The 26,888-nt window shown below is 41.5% G+C and overlaps 1 protein-coding gene across 1 annotated transcript; it reads left to right on the forward strand.

The window, feature by feature from the left end:
- The first annotated feature begins 352 nt into the window (after positions 1-352).
- LOC116880595 (secretoglobin family 1D member-like) lies at positions 353-4,065 on the forward strand. Its single transcript, XM_032879905.1, has 3 exons — positions 353-407; positions 2,655-2,842; positions 4,024-4,065. The coding sequence occupies exons 1-3, from the start codon at positions 353-355 to the stop codon at positions 4,063-4,065; spliced, it is 285 nt and encodes a 94-aa protein (XP_032735796.1).
- The last annotated feature ends 22,823 nt before the right edge of the window (positions 4,066-26,888 follow it).

Here is a 26,888-nt window from a genome sequence, read left to right on the forward strand (position 1 = left end):
AAGCCCTTTGTCTGTAGTGTCATTTGCAAATATCTTCTCCCATGTCTTTATTTCGTTGACTGTTTCTTTTGCTGTGCAGGTTTTTAATCTTAATGAAGTCCCAAAAGTTTGTTTTCACTCTTTGAACAGGCACTTTGACCAAGTCATTGGGGTCTATGACACTGATGGATGGCGTGAGCACTCAGTGAGGAAACTAGGGCTAGAAGCCAGGGCCGTGGCCAGACCAATGTTTATTTGGGCAGCACCAGGGAGGCTGTCTAGGTATAAGTAGCCCTAGGTTCCCCAGTCTCCTGATATAAGCTTCTAATTGCTCACCACTCACTAAAGCCGAAAACTTGAAGGAAAATACACCATGAGGCTATCCCTGAGTGTCCTACTGGTCACTCTGGCTCTTTACTGCTATGAAGGTGAGTGTCATTTCTCATCAGACTGGCACCAGCCCTGGTGAGTACCACTCTCTGAACTAGGTGACCTTAAGTGGCTTTACTCCTTTTCCTCTACTTGTGAACCAGCCTCCTGCCCCCACTCCCAACACCAGAGCTAATTTTGTGAGTTGCCAACACCCTGGAAGTTGTACAAAAAATTATTACAGACAAATTTTAAGAATTTCCACTGAGGCCTCCCTCCTTATCTGTGAACTCTGTTTCAGAAGCAAGAGAACATAAATTTAGCTGTGAATCATGGCTCTGCCACTTATCAGACCTTTGACCTTCAACAAAATGCTTTATCTCTCCAAGTCCTTTCTCATGGTTGGGTTTGACAGATACCACAAGAGAAGCTATAGTAGTGGAGTGAGATTAAGTCTGTCATGGATCTAGCTTTGGTGCTCAAGCCCGTATCTGGTACTTCCCAGACATTCTCCTTCCCAAAGTTTTTCAGGTGCCAGTTGAGTCCACAGATTTTTCACTCATGGATTCAGACCCATAAAATGATACAGTTGGAAGGGTTTAGGGAAAGTTTTCACTTCCAAAAGAGCCAGTGTTCTTTTAATATCTGATAATGAATCTTCAAGGGGGCTCTGAAATATATAGCATTCACTGTATCTACTAGTGAATAGATTTCACTGTATCTACCAGTCCTCCTGGTTTTCTAGGAGTGATACCAGTATTTTGTAGTAGAACATGTTCATTCTGAGGGGTGGAATTTCTGCTTATCTTGATTAATTCTAGCCATCCATTCCACAATGTCTGCTTAACCTTGAGACCAACCCAACTCTTCTTCAGTCTTTCTATTTCATCTGGCTTTCTAAACATCCTCTTACTTCCTCCTTTGCCTCTGATTTAAACCTCTCTCAAATTCTTTGCATAGTGTGACATCTGATCAGGGGTCAGATCAGATCCTGACAGGGTACCTCCCTGGCTACAGCATGGTTACAAAGACATGAGGTGATAGAGAATCCACACTAGGAAAAGTGGTCACTTTAGGTCTCCACACAACTCCAGAGGGATCAGGAAAGAGCCCCATTCCCTGTCTCCCACCCTCTCTAAGGAATTCTGTACATCCATGCAAGAATAACAGAGCTAGTCATGGCTTTGTGTATGAGCTTTAAATGTGTTCAAACTGCTTACCTGGGGGTTTGTGCTTATATGCGTGTGTTTAGCTTTTTAACCATATCTGCATTCACATAATCTTACTCTTAATTTTTTAATAGCAGATGATTTATTTTAACTTACTTTAAATAAACACAGAAAATAAGTAGATTTTTAAAAATAAATTAATAAAAATAGAAATTTAAATAAATATGAGTACAGGGACATCCATTAAGAGACCCTTTGCTGGAGATACCTAATAATTAACTAAATGAGAGGCCATTCCTGATGTTTGGCCTTCTGAGCTCTGAATTTTTTATATTATTATTATTATGTTATGTTAGTCACCATACAGTATGTCATTGGTTTTTGATGTAGTTCTCCAAGATTCATTGTTTACGTATAACACCCAGTGCTCCATGCAATACATGCTAGCCTTAATAACCATCACTGAGCCAATCCATCCCCCCACCCTATCCTCACCTCTAAAACCCTCAGTTTGTTTCTCAGAGTCCACAGTCTCTCATGGTTCATCTCCCCCTCCTCCATGCTATTCCTTATGTTCCACAAGTAAGTGACACCGTATGATAATTGACTATGCTGAGTGAAATAAGTCAAGCAGAGAAAGTCAGTCGTCTTATTCTGTCTCAAAGTAGGATCTTCCACCATATAAAGAGTGTGACTTGCTCTTGTCCAGATCAACCCACCCCTTCTCTGCTCTCTGGAAAGACCTGACTCTACCATTCACTTAACAACTGATTATTAAAATCTCCTCTAACCCAAAATCCAAGACAAAAACAGGGTGTCATTCTATTCAGGCAAAACTTAATTATTTGAAATATAAAGAAAGTACATTCCAGAAAACCAGGAGAGTCTTGGAAAGAAGGGAATGTGATTTTAAAAAGATAAAAACTGAACTAGGTATCAGTAAGCCTATATTCCAGTCCTAGATCCTCTGAGTGCTCTTCAATATGAAGTCACAGGTTCTCTATTCACCCACTGTCATTGGTGCTACGGTGGGAGGGGATCATATAACCTTTCCATTCCTGTCTAGTTCTAACATCAGGAAACCATGGGGGAAAATTGACTTTCCTTATATTGATTGTATTTCTTTTTCTTCACCAGCCAACGCAATGACCTGTCCAGCCTTAGCAACTGATATGACAGGCTTCCTTCTTCAAAACAAAATCATGTACAGGAAAACACTTGAGAAATATAACCCACCTCCAGAAGTCATTGAGGCCAAGATGAAAGTGAAGGCCTGCACAGATGAAATGTCCCTTGTGTCCAGAATGCTAATTGAAAAGACATTGGTAATTCCTTTCTTCTTTGTGTATAGAGGCTTCTGCTCAGCTAAGCAGCCAGGAAGGAAATAAAGGTGCTGCTCTGTCAGGGGCACAGGTGGTTGAGGTAGCTGCCTCCCTGCTCACTGCTGATAGGATGACCAGTGGCCCCAGGGTAGACGATATTATACCTGGGGAGCTATACAAAGGCTGCACAGAGAATCTGGGAAGTTTTTCCTTCTCAGGTCACTTCCCTGAATACCAGGTTCCCCATAGTGTCCTGAGGAGGAGGATACCTGGGGCCCCAAGCAGTGATGTTGAAGGACCAAAGTCTGGCTGCCTCCTTACCTGGGAGCTTTCCTGAGGGCAAGATCCCCCCTCTGAGTGGACTTAGTCACAGGGGAATCCCAGGAGCATGTTGGGAGTGTTGAATGGGGAGACAGCTGGAAAGGAGGGAACTCAGACCTCTGTCAGCTTGGAGGGCAGATGGCTGGGCACTCTGCCAGCTTCTGCAAACCAAGGCCTAACCCTCATATCTTAGCCTACTTACCACTCCATGCCTACAACTCTCTCCCTTATCACACCCATGTCCAGCAAACCTCCTTCCACTATCTCCTGTAGTCACATGTGAGGGGGAAACACTTAAATTGTGTATTTGTCTAGAAATAAGATACTTGAAGGTGTCTCTAAGCCCATCCACTGCTGGATTTAGGTCATGAGGTTCAGTCACAAAGGCCCACGGGGACTGGGTGTTCAGTGCTGAGAAGACATGTGCGATCTGGCTGATTTTCCACACCCTGAATCTGGGACTCTCTTGAAAGCAGTATACCCAAAGTCCCCTCCCACCCCTATTCCAGTCTCTACCTCCATATCTGCACTGCAGTGAAAAATTGGAGTCCTTCCCCCTGGCATAGCAAAGAAAAAAGTCCTGGGCTGCTCCTCCTTCCATTAGAAACCTGAGTCTTACTCTTGGGTCACCTCAGGCTTTAATTTGCCAGACTATGGAAATGGATTTTCCTGACTTGCATCGTTGTTGTATTATGTCAGGTGTATTTAGTTTACCATCCTCCCTGGTATCCTGTCTTGTGCCCACTCTACTTGGCTTTTGTTGGCTGAAATTTCACAGACAAGGTCTTATGAGTAGAGTCTGTGTTAAGGTGTCATCCCCAGGAGCATCATGACTGAACTTCTCTCTCCTTTATCTGTTTCAGGGGGAAATCCTGATGAAATGTTCAGTGAATCTTATAAACTAATGTATCTGTCTTGCAATAATCACCTATTCTGGAAAATGTAAAGGTTTCAACATCTTGCTTCAGTAAATCAGTTTCCCTGCACTTTTTTATTTATCTTGTTATTATCCCACAGTCTCTGGCCTTGAGTTAGGGTGTTCTTTGTCATGAAGTGGTCACTGGGTGTTGTCAATAATAAATTTTGGAAAACTAATGTCCAGTTACTCATGACACTCTGGGGAGTAGGGACCACAAGAGGAAATACTTGCTCAAGAATCATCATGCATCACTTTATAGATTTCCCATCACATGGCCATGAGTGAAAATGAAGTTTCAGGGTAATAAATGATACAAATATTCCTGCTCTGGTTTTGTATGGAGGATACCCATGGCCTAACTGTCTGGCTAGTCACATGGTTCTCAACCAGAAACACCACTAGTATTCTGTCCTCATCACAACCACAACCAACCTGCTCCATCCTCACACCTTCACTCTGGATTTGATCCTGTGAATTCTCTAATATAATTTGTTTTCCATCTACTTCTCAATTTTTAGTGAATCTCCAGGGTTCATCCTTAAGTTAACTCTTTTTGAGCCTGCACGTGCACATTGCCCATCAAGGTCCAGACCACTCAACACCTCAGACTAATGCTTTTCCCTCACATTTTCCTGAGAGCTCCAGAAACAGCACCCAGCTGCCATCTGGAAAACTCCACTCAAGACTCCACAGTTACTTTAAAAGAAATGTAGAAAACTATATGCACTGCCTGCAGCAACCTGCTCTACCTTCCATAAGCCTCCCTTTTTCACCAAGACCACAAGCCATAAGGCACCTGATGCAGAAAATTTGGATTAGGGGTACCTGGGTGTCTCAGTCAGTTAAGCATCTGCCTTCAGCTCAAGTCATAATCCCAGGGTCCTGGGATCGAGCCCCGCATCAGGCTCTCTGCTCATCAGGAGCCTGCTTCTCCCTCTCCCTGCCACTCTCCCTGCTTGTGTGCTCTCTCTTTTTCTCTCTCTCTCTGTCAAATAAATAAATAAAATCTTTTAAAAAAGAAAATTAAGATTAGTTTCCACTGGCTGCTGCAAAACACTATGATACATTTAGTGGCTTACACCAATTATTTTCTCAATGCTTGAATGACAGAATCCAAAGTCTATAACACTTTGCTGAAATCATTGTGCTCCCTCTGGAAGGCTGAGGTGAAAATCTATTCATGGCTGCTGATGGGTGGAAACCAACATTCCTTGTCTTGTGTCCCATCACTCTGATCTCTGCCCTATGTGGTCCCATTCTCTTCTTCTTTTCTGTGTCTGTCAATCTCCCTCTATCTCCTTCATTTAAAATATATGGGGTTGTTCAGATATGGACCCGCAACTCTATGGTCAAGTAATCTTCAACAAAGCAGGAAAAAATATACAGTGGAAAAAAGACAGTCTCTTCAATAAATGGTGCTGGGAAATTTGGACAGCTATGTATAGAAGAATGAAACTTGAACATTCTCTTACACCATACACAAAGATAAACTCGAAATTGTCTTTTATCCATCTCTATCAAAAGGCATCTATCAAAATCCTAGAGGAGAACATAGGCTATAACCTCTTTGACATCAGCCACAGCAATGTCTTTCAAGACATGTCTCCAAAGACAAAGGAAACAAAAGCGAAAATGAACTTTTGGGACTTCATCAAGATCAAAAGCTTCTGCACAGCAAAGGAAACGGTCAATAAAACAAAGAGGCAACCCACAGAATGGGAGAAGATATTCTCAAATGACACTACAGACAAAGGGCTGATATCCGAGATCTATAAGGAACTCCTCAAACTCAACACTCAAAACACAGATAGTACATCAAAAATGGGCAGAAGACATGAACAGACACTTCTCCAAAAAAGACATACAAATGGCTAACAGACACATGAAAAATGGTCACCATCATTAGCCATCAGGGAAATTCAAATCAAAACCACATTGAGATACCACCTGACACCATTACCCTATGACCCTGCAATTGCACTACTGGGTATTTACCCCAAAGATACAAATTTAATGAAAAGAAGGGCCATTTGTACCCCAATGTTCATAGCAGCAACAGCCATAGTTGCCAAACTGTAGAAAGAGCCAAGATGCCCTTCAACAGATGAATGGATAAAGAAGATATGGCCCATATATACTACGGAATATTATGCCTCCATCAGAAAGGATGAATACCCAACTTTTGTGTCAGCATGGATGTGACTGGAGGAGATTATGCTGAGTGAAATAAGTCAAGCAGAGAGAGTCAATTATCATATGGTTTCACTTATTTGTGGAGCATAAGGAATAACATGGAGGACATTGGGAGAAGGAGAGGAGAAGTGAGTTGGGGGAAATTGGAGGAGGAGATGAACCATGAGACACTGTGGACTCTAAGAAACAAACTGCTGGTTTTTGGAGGGGAGGGGAGTGGGGGTTAGGTGAGCCTGGTAGAGGGTATTAAGGAGGGCACATATTGCATGGAGCACTGGGTGTGGTGCATAAACAATGAATCTTGGAACACTGAAAAAAATAAAATAAAATTTAAAAAACGTTAAAAATATAATAATATATATATAATTATATATATAAATAAAATTACACACACACACACACACACACACACACAAACTCAGGTCATGATTCTGGATCCTGGGATCCAGCCCTGGTTTGGGATCCCTCCTCAGCAGGAGTCTGCTTCTCCCTCTCCCTCTGCAACTCCCCCTCCGCTGTACTTGGGCTCTAGATCATTTTCTCTCTCTCTCTCTCTCATAAATAAATAATATAATATAATTTGAAAATATGTGTGGCTGCATGTAGAGGACAATCACAAAAATTCAGGACAATATGGCCATGTCAGAATCTAGTTTTATCACATTGATAAAATCCTTTTCTATCATGAACATAGCATTGCAATTACAGGTTTTAAGATGTGGATATCCTTTAGAGAGCTTTATAAGTTTACTGCTTTCACATCCCCCTGACATTCAAAAGTTCACTGAATTCTGCCCCCTCTGCTCCCATAGCCTCATTTCTGAGCTTCCCTCCTTGCCATCCCCACAGCCATCAACACTGTCCAGTCCCATCATGCCTGGCTTGGGTCCAAGTCACCTATATGGTTCCCTGGGCTCTGCCATACCTTCCTCAATACATATTCCTCATTGACACCAAAGCGACCTTCTCTGCCAACTGTGAATCTGATTTCACTCCTAGAACTATGAATTACTAAAGGTTATGTGTTTCCACACCTTTGAGTAAGAAGACTTTTTGAATCTTATACCTAACTCTCAAATTATATTCAGCAACTGATATTACCTCTTCACTGAGAAATAAAAGTAACAACTATCTACTGTTATCAATTATTAACGTCTTATAATAAATTTTTATTTTTTAGTTTTAATAAGTATTTTTAACACTTCAGGAAATACATACACTCAAATTGGTCCCCTTTTGTGAATTACACTTCGCTTTCAGGTTACACATTATGCTCAGTGGACACAAGGATTATGGAGTCCTTGGAAACTCTGAGATACTCAAATAGCAGACACACTGCTGGGAGGATCAAGGCCCACCATTTGCATTGCACACAAGGACATCCATGGCTCCATCCCTGGGCACAACTTAGCCTCTATCCCTGATCACCCAGGACTCAGTGCTCAGCCATAGTTGTCTACATGTCATTCACTTATGTATGTGCTGAATCATTCAATTGTACCAGGACAAGTACATTCCTCTTTGCCTCTATATCCTCCCTGAATAAGATAGCCTACAACCTCACCTATAAGGTCCATTTCATGTATCCTCTCCACTGTGACGTTCTCTGAGTCACACACCCTAAGACAAATTTTTATACATAGACACACATTTCACCTTCAACAACACACACACATATACAGAGTTTTACAATCACAAACAGACAAACCCAGGGACACACAATATCACACTCCCACACAGACACACAGACACACACACATTCTTCTGTTATCACTTTGCCTTTCTGTGATAGACTATTCATATCACAGAGTGGTTTGGGATAAATTAATATATAAAAAAACAAATATGATCAATCACTATTGTTGTTTCTAAAATACGAAGCACTTACATTCATTGAACATTCTTATGTGCTAGTCATTATCTTAGAAGGTTTACATGTTCTGTCTCTCTTAGTCCCTACTAGTTGCCAGGAAGGTAAAAGATTATTACCACCATTGAATGGGGAGATGAAGAATGTCTTCCTTAAGTGTTCCTCCACCCTAGCTCTGTGTCAAAATAGATTGGGAAGATTTCAAAAGCAACTTATGCCCAGACTGCTCACCAGCCCCACCAGCACCAATATACAGATCTCTCTGCAGGTAGAATCCATGCAATCCTCATTTCTTCATCTCCATTTCCTTCAGGTGGTAGTGGACCAGTGGCTGGGGAGGCAATTGCCACGTGTTCATGGTGAGAGGAAGACAAGAATCTCCATGACACTCAGGGAACCCCCAGCATCACTGTGGTGGTCACCTTGAGACATTTTGGTTTTAAGTTTTATTCTTATTTAAGTAATCTCTACACCCAATATGGGGCTCAAACTCATGACCCTGAAATCTAGAGTTCCATGCTTTTCTCACTCAGCTTGCCAACCACCTCCTGCCTTGAGACCTTTCCTTAGCTACTACTGTAAACCATCAATCCTACTCCTTTTAGGGGTACTCATTAGCTCCACTGTTATAAAACTAATAAACTGGGGTTTTCATATAGGAATATATTCCCTCATGAGCAGCTGCTAGAGAGTGCAAGGTGAGATAAAGCATGACTGCAAAGTCAGGGCTTGGAGGATAGAAGTTTATAAAGTGTTTACTGCATGCAGAGTTTCTGTTTGAGATGACTTCTGCAAATACATAGCTATTACAACATTGTGAATATACTTAATGCAGTGGAATTGTACATTTAAAAAGTTTGAATAGTAAATTTTATCTCATGTGTATTTTAACACACACACACACACACACACACACACACACACACACTCCTCAGCCTATAGCTACCTGACACAGCAGAAAGATAACTACATGGGAGCAGGGTCTAAAGTTCAATCTCCACTGGACATATTCCCCCAGAGTTGTTGACACCTTGAAGTTAAACAACATCTGGTATCAACTCACTGTTTGAGTTACCTCCTAGATTCTTTGTTGACATATGCCTAATTTTCTAGAAACTCTGGTTCAACTCACAACTGTGTTTAACCAAGCATGAAGGATGGATGTTATGTAGAGTCTTTTGACTTTGTTTTTGAGGCCTCTAACTATTCCTCTGGACATAGATTACCACTCTCTGCCCAGGGACTCCTCCTCCAGTGGCTTCTCCCTGAATCTATCTTGCTCACTATGAAAAGTCAACACTCTAAACACAAAGCTATGCTTTTCCCATGGCTTATTTTAAGCAAACCTTCAAAGGTCCACTGTTTCCTAGGTATGAAGTCTAATGTCTCCATTTGGAAATTAGTATATTGAGGCCTGTATAATAATCAAAACCTCACATTGTTTCAAAATTAAGACTTCTTTCTTTCACTCCTTTCCTACCACTTTTTCTCTCCCCACTACTAACCACAATTTCTGGCAGAGTTAGGGCCTAAAATGATGTGAGACAAGAGACAAGAAAGTTCCTAACTTATTCATATTCTTTTGCATTTAGTGTAGATTCTCTGGGCCAGGCAACTCATTCTCCTGTGGATCCTTTCATGGTTCTTCAGAAATCCCAGATTACCAAAATCTCTTCATCTCCTCAGGTCTTACAACCATTCAAAGTAAAACAAAGAGCTCTGGAAAAATTAAAAATATGACCTCTGGAAAAAAAAATAATAATGAGTTGGAAGACAAAGCAAAATGGTGGAACAAAAGTAATGTATATGTAGTAGAAGGGATTAAAAAATACAAATATGAGAGAATGGAAAACATGTTAAAGCACCAATCCGTGACACCCAACTAATAGAACTTCAGAATGAGACTGACCACAGTGGGAAGAAAACTATCATAGCAAAATGACAAGATATTTTGTAGAAATGAAGAATACAAAATTGAATAACCCACTCACTCCTCACCTCAAAACACATTTCTGTGATTCTTTTGAACACCAATCAGAAGAAAGGTATTTCTTTCAGAAGGAAACACTAGGTCACCCAAGAATGGAAAATAAAAATTGATTCAACACAGGACTGGAAGACACAAAGTTTAGGTTAAAAATTCAGAGGCTAAAACCTGGAATTTTATATGAAACCAACTATCACTTAACCATGAAGAAAATGTTCAACATCCTTAGCCATTCAGGGAAATTCAAATCAAAACTACATTGAGATACCAACTTCCCCAATTAGAATGGTAAAATTTGACAAGGCAGGAAACAACAAATGTTGGAGAGGATGCAGAGAAAGGGGAACCCTCTTACACTGTCGGTGGGAATGCAAGTTGGTAGAGCCACTTTGGAAAACAGTATGGAGATTCCTCAAGAAGTTAAAAATAGAGCTACCTTATGACCCAGCAATTGCACTACGGGGTATTTACCCCAAAGATACAGATGTAGTGAAAAGAAGGGCCACATGCACCCCAATGTTCATAGCAGCAATGTCCACAATTGCCAAACTGTGGAAGGAGCCAAGATATCCTTCAACAGACAAAGGATAAAGAAGATGTGGTCCATATATACAATGGAATATTACTCAGCCATCAAAAGAATGATTACCCACCATTTGCATCAACATGGATGGAACTGGAGGGTATTATGCTAAGTGAAATATGTCAAGCAGATAAAGTCAATTATCATATAGTTTCACTTATTTGTGGAACATAAGGAATAGCATGGAGGACATTAGGAGAAGGAAGGGAAAAATGAAGGGGAGGAAACCAGGGGGAAAGACAAACCATGAGAGACTATGGACTCCAGGAAACAAACCAAGTGTTTCACAGGGGAGTGGGTGGGGGATGGGTTAGCCCAGTGATGGATATTAAGGAGGGCATGTATTGCATGGGGCACTGGGTGTTATATGCAAACAATAAATCGTGGAACACTACATAAAAACAAATGATGTACTGTATGGTGACTTACATAAGATAATAAAATAAAATTAAATAAATAAATAATTTGGGGAAGGCACCTGGGTGGCTCAGTCGTTAAGTGTCTGCCTTTGGCTCAGGTCATGATCCAGGGGTCCTGGGATCAAGCCCCACATCACAGTCCCTGCTCAACGAGAAGCCTGCTTCTCCCTTCCCCCTGCCCCCCACTTGTGTTCCCTCTCTCGCTCTCTCTCTCTCTGTCAAATAAATAAGTAAAATCTTTTAAATAAATAAATACATAAATTTTAAATGGAGATTTTGGAAGTGCATATCTTCAAAAGTTTTATCTTCAGTTAGCTTTTTCTCAGAAGGTATGGGAAGATACGCCTTACCAAAAAGAAGGAGTAGATAAGGAAAGATAAGGCATGGAATCCAGTCAACACAGGATAAAACTTTGATTTTTATGGATGAATCAGTAGAGAACAATTTAAAACAATATTAAGAACATAGTAGAACCAGGAGACACAGTGAAAGAAGTAGAGGAGTATGAGCCCACGTGGTGTAGATCAGAATAGAGATGGCTCCAGCACTTCTCACTGGAAGCTGTTTTTCAATACTTTCCTTTTTCAATAGTGCTTCCATATAACCATTTTAAAAGGAAAATTTTGGGGGGCACCTGGCTTGCTTAGTCAGAAGAGGATGCAACACCTGGTCTCCAAATCATGAGTTCAACTTTATGTTGTATATAGATACTACTAAAAATAAGTAAACCTAAAAATAATAATAATAATAAAATAAGATGAAAATTTTGTAAAATACAAGAATTGTTAGAAATGAAAAGGAAGGACAAGAAGGAAGAGGAGGAGCAAAACAAAAAACAGTCAGAAAAAAATTTGGCCAAAACTATGTTATAATGTGGCAAATTATCTCAGGTCAACTATGAACCTACACTGCACCAAACATAGGAGCGATTTATGTATTTCATTGGAAGAATTAATGGATTTCCTTAAGGAATTAATTATCATGTCAAATGATAAGACATAAAAAAAGTGGAAAAGATATCAATATATCCCTGAGAATGAGATTCTACTGTAGAATTCAAAGGCCATAAGACATTTGACCAAGAACAAAGCCCTTAGGTGCTGAACATTCTTTCTGAAGGAAGACTTTGGGAAGAAGTGAAGACTAAGCTGGACTTTGAAGGACAGGGAGAATGTGGATGACAGAATGGAGAAACCAAGGCTGTCTGTGAACAAGAAAGAACAAGATGAGCTCTATGCACCAAATGACACAGACAATGCCCACACTTCTGCCAGTATCTGTCTGCACTGGTGCTCCACTCACTGTCCACTTAGTGGAAAGCTACCCAGCACATTACTGATATTTTGCTACAGGGAAAATGCTTTTAGTTATTTGTCAAGGCTCTATTGACTTTTGAGGATGAAAAAGTCCTTTTTGAGTAAATGTCCTGAGCATCCCAAGTTGTTTAAGAACAACCTCTTGATGCCATTAGCACACCACCCACCCTGTGGGGACACCCAAAATATCTCCAGACATTGACAAATGCCTAAAAGGATAAAATAGAAGGAGAAAGTCAGTCAGGTTCAGTAGAAAAATCAGTTTTCATAGTGCAAACACTATATCAGTTCTCCCATATACATCTTGTAATGTACCTGAGGACCAGAGCTTCAAAACTATGCATGCCATGATTAGAGAGAAAAGGTGGGCACATAGTGGAGGGAAAAATACTAACTCAATACAGAAGATAATGACGTAGATATCTAATGATCCATATGAACTGTCATGGGTAAATGAGTATTAAATTCTTTACCACACATTTCTTGACAATATCACATTGTGTAAAGTTCAGGGTTTTGGTGAATGAGCCAAGACTTCACTGGAGGTGACACATGGTCCTGGCTTGGCTTCCAAATCCGGCTTGCGGTCCCAAGTCATCAGATGGATCCAGGATAGATCGAATCAAAGTTACATTGGCTCAAGGTAATGGTTGCTTCTGCCAGCCATCTCCCTATTGTGACACCAAAGTCTTCATCCAAGAACATAAACAAGGTGATGTTAGCACCACAATGACAGGCTGGTGACTGGTTTTAGTTTGGGATTTGATCCCTGACTTCACTAAATATCCAAATTTAAATGCACTTCTCTTTCTCAGTAGACCTAATAATAAACATGTAATATAATCAGTGAATCTTTATATAAATCCAAAATCTGCCCTGAAAAGCAGTTACACAATTAATTAAGCACCTACCTTATCACTGTCATCACACAAAGACCAACGGTGCATAGGTAGTACCCTGTAAGAGCAAAACAGGGAAGAAGGACCATGAGATCAATAAGGAGAGAGTTACACACAGAGCCAAGGAGTCTTGGAAAGAGAGATCCCTATCGATTCAGAGTCAGGAAAGGGCACAAGAAGAGGGTTGTCTTTGATGTAACATCGGGAAAGAATAAGGAGTTTCAACCCAGTGGGACTGAGGCAAGGACAGTGGCAAGGGGAGTCTACAGGGAGCAAAGTCCTCAGCAGAAAACTGGTGGGCCTACACAGTAATCGACCTGGAATTCACACAGGGCAGTCTTGTGAGTCAAGATCACAAGCATCCATTTGAGCCATAGATGAAAGTCCATAAGTGTCAAACAAGGAGGTCAATAGTGTTGAGAGTGGTTTCTCAACTAGAACATTTGGGTCTTTACCCTGCCTGCCACCCACAAACATGGTCTGAGGGTCAACTTACTTGACCTCTCTTGTCCCATTGTCTGCATCTGGGAAGAAATGATATGCCCATCTCATGGGGAGGAGTTGGGAGAGAGGATGTGACCAGTTGACCGTGAGCTGAACCCAGGCAATTGGAGGCTCCACACCCACCTTCCCTGTCCTTGGAATGCAGGTTCCTCTTGCCGGCTCCACTCCCAGAAGCAGCCCCAAGCACAATGCCCTGAGGTAGTGATGTGTTGTTGAGACCACCTGAACTGAGAATGTGACTGAACAAACTTGAGGCCCCTCTGTACACTTTCTAATTCTGGCATGTTGGTATGGAGATCTACCGGTCTTGGGGCTTACTCAAGACAACCTTCTTATGTAAGACCCCTTGCTCATTAAACCTGCCACATACCAACTGGAGGGGCCGGTCTTTTCTTCGGTTTCTCCCTACTCTCTGTGTACAGGGGCTGCCTTCAGATTACACCCAGGAAGCTGCAGAGAAGGTTGCCAACCAAGGGAGGGCGATCACACATATCAGGTTTCTCAGGAGAATCCTGGTTTATGCTGCTCTCCTGGCAGTCCACTCATTTTGGGACCTCTTTCACACTCTAAATTACCCACTTCAGGCCAATAACTGTTATTATCACCTCACACAGTGGGTTGTTGTTGACAAGATTAAAGGAGGTTTGACCAGTGCCTTGCCTCCAGTGACCACTCTACTATTGTTTGTCATTCATATTTTATTGCATTTTGAAAACAGATAAACACCCATGGCTGCTGGGCTTTGAGAAGATTTACAAACCAACAGTGTGTGGAATGTGTTTGACAGAGAAGTGCTATGTAAATTATACCTCAATAAAAACTCTTCCAAAAAGAAGTCAGAACAGTATAAGTAAGCACGGATCAAAATATAGTGCTGTATATCAAACACAGGATTTTTGCCTCAGATCTCAACATGACCTTCTCTAGATCATTCAGAGAATGTAAGGTTCAACCAAGTTTGCTGTGGTCTCTGACAGTCCCAGTAGTCCCTCAAGGTTTATCATTAAGAGCTTTCTCAATTGTATAAAGTGAGTCACTGGCGGCTGCCATGTACACAGCACCTGCTCTGTGCCCAACCCAGTCCTAAGGACTTATGACAATCCCAGGACTATTCCCAGGGTACAAAGAAATGCAATCTTGAAATCTCCATAGCTGGCTGGCCCAAGGCTGGTAGTGAGCCTGTTCTAGGAATGGCCTAGATACTGTGAACAACCAACATCTCACTGCCTTCGAGATGTCTCCAAGGCCAGGTCCTTTCTTAATACCGCTGGCCTGGGTAACTCCCTCCCTTCCCAAGTTCTTTGACATGACCATAATGAGGAAGAAGTTCACTTCCAAAGAATATGCCTGAGGTTAATGTCCCAACAGCCCTGCAGGTAAGGGGCAGAACTGGTTTTCCAGAATGATTTAAAAAAATGTGGGGTATTTTGTCCCCAAATGTCCCCAATTCATATCAGTAACTTACAACTTAGAAATGTTTAAAGATCATCTAAACTTAAAAAAAAAAAAAAAAAAACTTCATAGGCTTTTGTGTCAATGCATGAATCGCTGAGAAAAGATGGTTCTGACTGACTGTTATTACTTTTATGCAATACGGCAAGGGCTCAATGACCAAAATCTTGATGTAAGTATATCTCAGGTCTTCTGTGAGCCTGAGGGCAGTCCAAATATAACTCACTCTTGCTGCATACTTTCTCTTTCTCCTATGACACAAGTCGTTCAGGGCAAAATCTGTACCTGTACAAATTCACCCATACACCATGGTCTGTCATAGTACAGGATCAATAAGCGTCACACCAACACCCAGACTGAAGGCTCCTTCATTCCTCTACTTTCTGAGCATCATCTGGGGACCTGACTTAGAGCCCCTTTTGGAGAAAGAAAACATCATGCTAGCAACACGTGCATCCTGACATTGGTTTCTTCTCTTTCTCCTTGTCAACACTGGCTTGACAATGTGTCATTTGCAGGCTGAGTTTACTTCTTGTTCATTCACCTGAGAATGATCATCATCTTCTCTGGAGAAAACATGAAGATAAAAAAAATATACACCTCTCTATTGTGGGCACCATGTACATCATGTGGGATATTATTTTATTTTATTTTATTTTATTTTATTTTATTTTACTTTATTTCTTGCTGAGTAAGAAACCTCTACCAGGACCTATGAACCCACAGGTAATAGGGAAAGTCCATAGTATCTGAGGCACCAGGAATAGTCCCCATTAAGACCTAGCCAAAAAGTCTCTCATTTCATCACTAAAGTCCTTTGTTTGCCTTTGGAATGGAGATTGACAGCAATGGTCAAGTGGGGAAAAGTACACACATAAGAACATCATCACCTTCTTCCCTATCTCTAGCCTCTTCCTAAATTAGTATTGTTCTTAGCAACTTATGCTCCAGCTGAATGATGGAAGGAAATGAGTCGCTAATAATCCAAACAGCAAATACTGCATTCGTGAGTAATTAACTCATCTCTCTGACTCTCTCTCATCAATTTCTTTTTCTTTTTCTTACCTTGAGCCAATATTCTCTTGTTGCTATTACCTCCTATTGTCCCTGCTTAAGCTGATGTGGTTTTTCTATTTCTATAGTCTGAGGCTGTCCTGTGTCTCTCTTGACACCCAGAGGCAACACGGTGTGTGCTTTCCTTATCTTGCCAAATACCAAGTGCCCCAGAGCGTCTGTACTGCTGTTCTTTCTGCCAAGAACGCTCCTTCCCACACTTTCCCCTTGATATCATTGTGCACTCGTCCAGGCTTTAAAGTCCATCCTCCTGGCGCTGGCCTGGACCTCTGTACAGGACATGGCCCATCATGGTTGTTTTGTGTTTCTGTGCAGCAAACTCTTTCTGATGTCATTCATTCTGTTATGGGATTGTTTGTTGTCTCCCTTGTGAGAAGTGAGCTCCACAGGGTCAAAGTCCTGGTTGAACACCTGAATCTGGGTCACACAGCACAGCCCCAGTCATGGGGGAAGCTCATGGTTACTGTGGAACAGCGGATGGATGGATGGTGGATGGATGGAATTCCCATTTATTCCTAATTACCTTGTTTGAAGCCTGAATAAGCTCTTCACAGAGTGTCTGTCATGCGTGCAAAACCAGGTGTGGTATTATTCCTGCTCATTTTAGAAATGAGGAAAAGGAAACTTGAAATGAGCAGTACTTTCACTTGCCCAAGGATACTTCCTGATTAGGTGTTGCCTCCAAGATTTGAATTCACATCTGCTTATGCCCAGACCTGGTCACATTTCGTCCACTCACACTGCCTCTGCTGACCAACCACTTGCTCTATAGTTTGCATCATCCTTTGAATCGGTGGGGAAAAAGTCCTAAACAGCTAAAAAAAAAAAATTCATAGATTTATAATAGACTGAATTTATGAAATTGAGTTAATTAGATGAGATATTCTTTTTTTAATATTTTATTTCTTTATTTGAGAGAGAGAAAGACAGAGAGAACAAGCAGGAGGGAAGAGAAGGGCAAAGGGGAGGAGAGGCAGAATGAGAAGCAGGCTCCCCACTGAGCAGGGAACCTGCCGCCGGGCTCGATCCCAGGACCCTGAGATCATGACCTGAGCTGAAGGCAGACCCTTAACTGACTGAGCCAACCAGGCATCCCCAAATGAGATATTCTTTATAAAAACAGCCTCAGTGAAAATAAGGCATTGTGAGTATTCTCAAAGGTCAGGCACCTTACTGAAGTCTGTGGATGAGAGAAGTCTGCCCTCCAGAGGAGGTACGTGGTATTCTTCTTTATACCGATGTGGTTTTATGATGTTTAATTGGGTTTTTACCGACACTGGCCAAAAGTACATAAGGCTCACAAAAGTCATAAGAACTCCCTCCCCTCTCCTTCTCCCAAACATCTCAGGGTCGGTGACGCCAAAGGGACCCTTGCCCAAGACCCACATCTTTTTTTTTTTTTTAGTAGCATATAATGTATTATTTGCTTCAGGAGTACAGGTCTGTGAATCATCAGTCTTACACAATTCACAGCACTCCCCATAACACATACTCTCCCAAGACCCACATCTTAACACTTCCCAACTATTACACACACACACACACACACACACACAGAGTCATTTATTTATTTATTTATTTATTTATTGTAATTTCCTTAACCCTTTTATTTTAAAATATAGTTTCACAGGAATTTGCCACAAACATGTGCAGAGATGTTCTGTGCCTCCTTCAGCGTTGGTCTCTCAATGGTAACATGTTAAATACTTAGAGTACAATCTTAAAGCCCAGAAATCGTCTTTGATACAAAGCACTTACTCAGATTTCCACAGTTTCACACCTGTCCATTTGCATGTCTGTATAGTTTTATGCAACTTTATTACATGTGTAGCTTCGTGGAATCATCACCATAACCAAGATACAGAATCATTTCTTCACCAAAAGTCTGCCTCGAGCCATTTCTCTTATAGTCACACCGGCTCTGTCAAACCCATTCCTAATCCCTGGCAAGCATTATAATTTTGTGATTTCTAGAATATTCTAGAATCTTATGTTACCATTTTATAGTGTCTAATCTTTTGAAATTGGCTTTTTTCATTCAGTAGAATTCCTTTCATGTGTGTGTATCGATAGTTAGCTCCTTTTTATTACTGAGTAGTAGTCCCGAATGCACTGCAAATTGTTTAACTTTTTACCCATTGAAGGACACTTGGGTTGTTTCCGGTGTATGGCGAATTTGAATGAAACTGCTCTGAACATTCGTGAACAGGCTTTCCCACAATTATTTAGTAAGACCACATGGACCATACTCAGTTCTCAGTGCTCTGGGTATATCCTCACTCGGGAGGGAAGCCGCACCATCTCTCTCTGTCTCTCAAAAATGGGGACCTCAGTCCACCCTCTCTCACTTTTGGACCATAAGAGAAGAGGAAAAGGAAGACATTCAGCTGCAGAACTGGAGATAGTCACATAGATTTGCAGGAATTTGCATCTGTAGAGATGAACACTGACCCATTTGTTGAAGGTGTCTACATATTGAGGACAGCAATTTTCAAGCAAGAATTGATAATAAAGGTAATTGAAGGACTGGAGCAATAAAAAGGGAAGATGAAGGACGTCCAATGGTTGATTCTTTGAGAAGACAGGGCTGACTCTAGAACTGAGGGGGGAAAAAAAAAGAAAGGGGATTGTAGTGAAGTAAATGGAGTAGCACATCAACAAAAGTTCCTACAGGTAAAAGTACGTGGGTGTTCTATCCAGTACACATATCACTGCATCATTTCTGTAACTTTGAAGTTATTTTCAAGTACAAAGTTAAAAACTGTCTTCCTGAGGCAAAAAAAAAATGTATTGTGATGAACACAGCTTCTTTGTTCATCTCCATGGTGATGAGAATATCAAGCACATTTTCATGTATCTGTTGGCCATCTGAATGTCTTCTGCCCATTGTTTAATTGGATTATTTGTTTTCTATGTGGTGCCCAAGAGAATATTCTCAATGTGTTTTCCTTCCTTTTTGTCTCTGATGAGTTTTTTAAGAATAATTTTAGGTATATAGCAACACTGAGCAGAAGCGCAGAGTTCTCACATATCTCCTAGTCAACACGCACACAGCCTCCCTCACAACAACATGCCCCACCAGGTAGTATGTAACTGTCCCTCAGAACAATGTATTACTTGAAATATCACCCATGGGAAATTTTACTAGTTACCAAGCACGTTTAGATATAACCTTAAAAAAAACACTTACTGGCAACAGGCCTCTGGGGAGAGGACGATAAACGGCCTTGAAGCTGAGCAAAAGGGAACACCGCCTACTTCATTTTTCCGTTATCTCCCCTTTCCCCCGGGAGAGCACCTGTGGCTAATTAGATAAGTCCTTTGAGTGTGTTTGTTCAATTATAAACTTTATACTGCTTGTCCAGACATATTTCGCCTTCCTTCTTGTTTATCTACAAGGCATATGACTAATGTTTGGCCTTCTTCGGCTCTTCTGTTGATTACTGTTTCTATCTAATAAGAGCAGGACTGAAGAGTTGTTTGGGGCAACAGTCTTTTCTACTGTTGTCCCCTGCTCCCTTTCTCTTGTAGCTGACTTGTTTGTGCCTCATTCTTCTCCCGTGCGCCATCAGGAAGCAGCGGTAGTACATCAGTTACACAGGATGAACCTCTATGGACACACTCTTATCACACAAAGTCCATAGTTCACCTTAGGGTGCATTCTTGGTGTTTTACAGTCTACACCTTTTGTGAAATCTATGTGATGACCATCTCCCCCACACCCCCCCGCCCATAGTACTGAGAGTTTCACCATCCTTAAAAATCATCTAAGCTCTATTCCTTCCCTCCTCTCCCAAGCTCTTAACAGCCACTGGTTTTTGTAATGTCCCCATAGTTTTTACTTTTCAGGAATGTCTGCTACAGAATGCAGAGATCCAGCAGAGCCCTAAGCCCCTTACAGACACCGAAGCCACTCAGTGGGAGGAGCCTGGACTCCTGAATGACCGGATATGGTCAGGATGTGTCATGGACAGGCCACTAGGAGCACCCTGCTCCAGGTCAATGTAACAATTATTTAGAATGTCCAGCCCAGGGGCGCCTGGGTGTCTCGGTCAGTTGGCTCAGATAATGATCTCAGGTTCGTGAGACTGAGCCCTGGGGCTAGCTCCATGCTCAACATAGAGTCTGCTTGTCCCTCTCCCTCCTCTTCTCCCCCATCCCTGCTCATGAGCATGCATATGCTTGCTCTCTCAAATAAATAAATAAAATCTTTAAAAAAAAAAAAAGATTCCCTCTCTGTCTTTTCCACCCTGCTCTTTCTTAAAAACAAAAAATTCTAGAATGTTGAACAAGGATGGGACATGTTATCCATGATATTGTCTAGGAAAACTAGCTCATGATGATCAGTAAAGGCAGTTGACTTTTATTCCATTTCACTGTCGTTTTTAAATCCTCCACACACAGGCACCCATTCATTCTCCATACCCTGTGGGAACACTCCCCCCACAACACCCTCCACCACCAGCATGTCACAGAGCATCTCCCCTATACTGGCCAAGTGCGTTGCACTGAGATAGTCTAATAATTATGAGCCATTATTTTTTAATCCACTGAGATAATAAAAAAATAAGTAGAACTGGGTGTGGTGCATAAAAAATGAATTTTGGAACCCTGAAAAAAAAATAAAATAAATTATGCTGACTTTGAATAGCATGGATTAGCTTTGCCAATTTTTATGCTTTATATAAATGCACTCATACAGTTTGCATTCTTTGAGTGTCTGGCTTTTTTCACTTAATGTAAAGTTTGTGAGATTCATCTATACTGTGGCAAGTAATAGCAGGTCTTTTCATTGCTGTATAGCATGCTGTTATGTGAATATACCAAAATTTATCTTTCTATTCTAATGTTAGGGGCATTTGAGGAGTTTTCATTTGGGGGCTACTATGATAGTATTACTGTGAACATTACATGCCTGTAAAATTACAATGAACTACCACATAAAACAATGTTCCTTGGGAAATAATATGTTCACATTTTCAACTTAATAAATGCTTATGTGTTATTTTCTATGAGGAAAAATAAGTAGAAAAATGGAGAGATATATATGTATTTTGGGGTAAAGGAAGAAGATCAGGAACTCAGAAATGACTTCTGCAACCAAATGGAATAGATTGCCATTTGGCCCTTCTCTGAGCAGTGTATTTTCCAAAAATACACAGTCCAACCACTGAATAATGGTTTTTTAAAAATTACTTTTAATTGCATTTTTAGGATTATTTGGAATTTTTTGTACTTTTTTTATTATGTTATGTTAGTTAACAAATAGAAATACGTAGTGTGCAGCAATTCTTTTTTTTTTTTTTTTTTTTTTTTGAGAGAGAGAAAGAGGCAGGGGAGGGGCAAAGGGAGAGGGAGAAAGAGAATCCTAACCAGGCTCCATCCCCAGTAGGGAGCCCAACGTAGAGCCCAATGAAGGACTCAGTCTCACAACCCTGAGATTATGACCTGAGCAAAAACCAAGAGCTCGATGCTTAGCCGACTGAGTTACCCAGGTGCCCTATTGTGTGCAGCAATTCTTAAATCCTGTTTTTCTTTCTCTTCAGTTCCTCTCCCCTCTTTGGTCTTTACTCAAATGTCTCTCAGAGAGGAGAATAGCATTTTTAGATTTTTCCTAGTCTCAATAGAAGACAGCTGGTTTTACATATTTACTTCAGTCTTAAATGTTGCCACATCACATGCCTGGAAGCCAGATTACATAGGGGTGAGGAGTAAATGGAAGGTTAAAAAGAGAACAGTCAGTCAGCCTCCAGGGTCTTGTGATAGTTGTTCCATATGTTGGTCAACAGAACCTAAATGTGCTGTTTTCGGGAATGTGTTCTCTAGAATAATCAAGGACAACACATGTTTATATAAAAACGAAGAGAACTGTCTGACCAGACTCTGGAGAGTCCTTCCAGCAAGAATGCTCATTCCTAGACACCTCACCCTCTCTCCCTCACCTCCCTCAGAGCTGGGCTGAAGCATTATGCCCTCCGTGAGTCCTTTCTGGTCCTCCAGCTTTGTGTTTGTCTGAGCTTATCAGTAGTGATGGTATCAGCTAGCAATGCCTTGGGGACTCCCTGAGCCTGTACCACCTGTATTGATCCCCCACAGACACATTCCAACTGGAGCTTATGTGGTGGCTAGACCAAGCCTGTGGTTCTTGTTATGACTGCAAGAAGCAGTTCAGCAACAACCGTACGGGAGCTTCAAAAAACAAGGTTGGTTACTCACGAGTCCTGGGAGGAATACTGCATGCAGGGGGTCGCACTTGGAAGTAACTGATAGAGAGAGATTGAGTTCTGACCTGGGCTTCTGCCTTTTTTGGAGCTGAGGGTGGGGTGCCTAGGGTTTCCTGGGTTCACTCTTTGGTGGTAAATTCAAACATAACAGTGACAACTAGGGCGCCAGGAGGGAACAGCATGGTGCCTCAAGCAGTCATCTTCCTTTCTGTGGTCTTGGCCTTAGGCTGATGCTGAAATTATCTATGTGCCCTGATTTGCGCTATCAAACTGGGGCACCAAGAGGTACACCAGCCATAAGGGAATGTTGGCTGGGATTCAAAGTCATTGCAGATAAGCCACAACATATGACATACTGATTCAACTACATGCAGAAGAGGTAGGAAAATGTTTCTAGAATGCCTTTTGTGTACAATAGTCCAGTGAAAAGTCCTCTGTAGTTATATAAGGGAAATTGCATAAATAATATTCGCCAGATGTGGTGCTATGTTAGCCAGAGTGGTCAGAAAGTAAATAAGACAGTTTGGGTTGCTGATACCATCCAGGCCCTATCTCCATGGTCTAGACTCTAAGAAAAGGCAGCAGGGAAATGGGGTTCTCTCTATGCAATGCCTAATGCTTGTTTTGTCTCTGGATTCAAAGCTTCATGAGATGAGTTTCCAAATGAAGTAAAACATTGCAGTGTGGCAGTTCATGACTCCTGGAAAGGCAACATGAGAAGCTTCTATAAGATCTCCCAGCTCTGTACTGACAAGGAGCCCACCTGGATCCCAAGAGTACAGAATCAGGTGAGAGCTAGGTGGTTGTATTAGTGTCCTAGGGCTGCTGGCGCAAAGTGTCACAACTCAGTCAGCTTAAATCAATGGAAAGATAGTCCCTCCTACTTCTGGAGGCTAGAAGTCCAAAATCAAGATGTTGGTAGAGCCAGGTTCTCTCTGAAGACTCTAGGGGAGGACCCTCCCTTGCCTCCTCCTACTTTTAGGACATTGCTGATAATCCTTGGTTTCTTGGCCTGTAAATGCATCCCTCCAACCTCCACCTCCACATGGTTTTCTCCCTCTCTGCATCCAAATTTCCTTCTTATAATCACATTGTTAGACCACTTGTTGTGGCCCAAGTCCCCCAGGTAAACAAAGACACTGTTATCAGATAGGATATGCCAGTGATCCCAGAAGCAAAGGGCAAAGGCCAGATCCTTCTTCAGGTAAGATTAATCCTTTATTACATAGCTTCATTCCATAAACAGACTCTCCACATGGGAAAAAAATGACCACCAACAGCCCCAAATCAACAGTCTCTCTAATTAGCTACTGCAGGAGAAAAAACTTCTTTCTTTTTGTGTCCAAACTTCAATTCTAGAGAAGTTATATAATTGACCCTGCTTGGATCACACAGTCACTTTCTAGCCATCTGCTGTTGCCAAACAAATGGAATAACATGATTGACCAGGTTGGGTTTTTGTGTCCATGTCTATGGTTATGGATTGAGGGTCCATAATCAGAAAAAAAGGGGATGGAAACAGCCAGGATTTGATCAATAAATGCCAGCCTCCCCAACAATTGTCCCAGCTTCCAACTTAGGACCAACCAGAGAAAACCAAAGGTATCTCCCTAACCGATGATGTAAGATGTCCACTTCTGGTCAGCCCGCCCCCAGCTTTCCCACACCGATAAGTTCCAGTCAGAGCACACCTGAAGTTTCCTCCCTTCCTGTCACTGAGTCTCTCCCTTGTGCATTCATTTCCTGTACGGTGACTTTCAAACTTTTCCACTAAGAAATTCCTAAAGATGAAAGAGAGATAGCTAGTTATTCTCCTTCTCTGGGGCAGTGGAGGTAAGTGAACAATAAATATATTAAAAATAACAATAGCATAAACAACATCAACACTGTATTATGCATTTACTATGCACCAAGTTAATGCTAAGGACTTTGCACACATTTTCTCATTTAATCTGTGCAACTAACATGGTTTCCTGGACTGGATGCTGCAGAAGTTGTGGTTCAGAGTTCTATTTTTGTATAAGGTCTGGCCACTGCCCTTTTGAATTCAGTCTTTCAGGAAGAATTTGTTATGGGTGGAAGAGTATGTGTTGTGTGGACGGAGGTCTCTGTTCTTGGATTCCCCAGGAAAGATTTATGTGAGGATCCATACTGGAATAAAGATAGAAGGAAAGTAGCCAGCACCAAGCAGTTTATTAAGCACAGTACACTCTCAAGAAGGGAGAGTGGGGGGCACCTGAGTGGCTCAGTTTGTTAAGCCTCTACTTTATGCTCGGGTCATGATCTCAGGGTCCTGGAATCAAGCCCCATATCGGACTCTCTGCTCGGCAGGGACCCTGCTTCCCCCTCTCTCTCTGCCTGCCTCTCTGCCTACTTGTGATCTCTGCCTGTCAAATAAATTAAAGAAGAAGAAGAAGAAGAAGAAGAAGAAGAAGAAGAAGAAGAAGAAGAAAAAGAAGAAGGGAAAGTGGGCAGACCCAGATTTGGCAATTGCACTATGGTTAGAGAATGTCTTTTCTTTTTATGTTTGCAGAGGCAATGAGTCGTGGCTAGGATGATCTCCCACAGAGGTTGTTTCCAATCACCTAGGGCATTCCTACTGATTGGGAGGGAGAGTTTTGGGCCCTACCAGGCTCTTGCCAGATTGTCATGGCCATCTTCCTCCAGGGAGTGTGGGAATGGGGGGTGGGATATATATTTATTTTATATATTTATATATATATATATATTATATATATTATAAATATTATATATTTATTTTATATATTATATATATTATATGGTAAATATATTTACCACCATGTAAATATATTACAATGAAGTTATAGGTTACCCTGGGGCAGAGGTTGATGAGGAGAGTGTTAAAAGCCACAATCAGAGAGGGAGCAAACCAGGAGACAATCTTGACTCCAGGAAACAAACTGAGGGTTGTGGAAAGAGAGGTGGGTGGGAGGATGGGGTACCTAGGTGATGGACATTAAGGAGGGCATGCATAAACAACGAATCTTGGAACACTGAAAGAATAAAATAAAGTTTTTTAAAAAAAAGGAAAAGAAAAACCAAAAGGGGGGGGGGGGGGCATGTGATGTGGTGAGCACTGGTTGTTATATGCAACTAATGAGTCATTGAATACTAATCGTTTTTTGGTGTACTATATGTTGGCTAATTTAATTTTTTTTTTTTTAAAGCCACAGTCAGACTTCGAATGTGTCATCTATTTATCACCACCTTTGTCTCCAGCTCTTAACTAAGAGTCTGCTCTCAGAATCAGGTCCTGCATTATCAGTGTCTTAAATTGGGGAGGCTGTGTGATGCTATTTGTTAGACAAAGTGAAAACTTTTATTTTTGACATTGGCTCATCCAACCAATTAAAAGTTTAAAGCAAATTACTAATGAAAATAAAATTATAATTCAAAAGGTTACTTTGCATATTAGAATAATGTATCCTTTGGTTCATGCCACTAATCTAGTATCAGATAGTTGTTTTACTGGATAGAAATTAAACTCCTCCAACTGGAAGGACGCCATGACAATGGGAATGGGGGATATGCAGATACAGGTGATTGGTCCAAGTCATCAAGGGGGTCAGAGCCTTAAGGGAACTCTCTAGGGCAGGTTGAAAAAAATGTGTCAACAACAACAACAAAAACTAAGGGCACATGTGGTTTAAAGAATTTAGAGGTGGGCTCCTGGAAGCTCAGAGGAGGGAGTAGCCTAGGGTTTCAGATCCTTCGAAGCACTCCCGGCTCTGAAGAACGAGACCAATTAAAGTTTATCTTTCTGTTCTTTACAAAAGGTTAAGGAAAAAGACGATTAAAAGGGAAAGATTTGAATTTAAACAAATTACTAGAATGAGAAACACTTCTAGCAGAGGAAGTATATTAGTGCGCACAGAGTTTCTTTTTTTTTTTTTTTTTAAGATTTATTTATTTGACAGAAAGAGACACAGGGAGAGAGGGAACACGAGCAAGGGGAGTGGGAGAGGGAGAAGCAGGCCTCCCGCTGAGCAGGGAGCCGGATTTGAGGCTCAATCCCAGCACCCTGGGATCCTGACCTGAGCGGAAGGCAGACATTCAACGACTGAGCCACCCAGGCGCCCAGTCTTTCAATTTTCAGTTACAAAAGCTTGGCACATCACGCATTTCGCCACCAAAGCCAACACCCCAGCCTCATAAACAGGAAGAGGAGGTTCCCCCTTCCACCAAGAAGCTCGGGTGAGTGGAGGCCCGGCACAGGGAGACAGCCTGCTGGGGTCAAAGCCGGAGCTGAGACGCGGGCAAAGGTGTG

The sequence above is a fragment of the Lontra canadensis genome, unplaced genomic scaffold, assembly GCF_010015895.1.
Source record: "Lontra canadensis isolate GAN:19392208 unplaced genomic scaffold, GSC_riverotter_1.0 scaffold66, whole genome shotgun sequence".
NCBI lineage: Eukaryota > Metazoa > Chordata > Mammalia > Carnivora > Mustelidae > Lontra > Lontra canadensis.

Excerpts from the sequence above, each read along its gene's own strand:
- LOC116880595 (XM_032879905.1), top strand. The coding sequence starts at position 353 with ATGAGGCTATCCCTGAGTGTCCTACTGGTCACTCTGGCTCTTTACTGC. Across the intron at positions 408-2,654 it reads GGCTCTTTACTGCTATGAAG|CCAACGCAATGACCTGTCCA; the intron begins GTGAGTGTCATT and ends TTTCTTCACCAG. Across the intron at positions 2,843-4,023 it reads TGCTAATTGAAAAGACATTG|GGGGAAATCCTGATGAAATG; the intron begins GTAATTCCTTTC and ends TATCTGTTTCAG.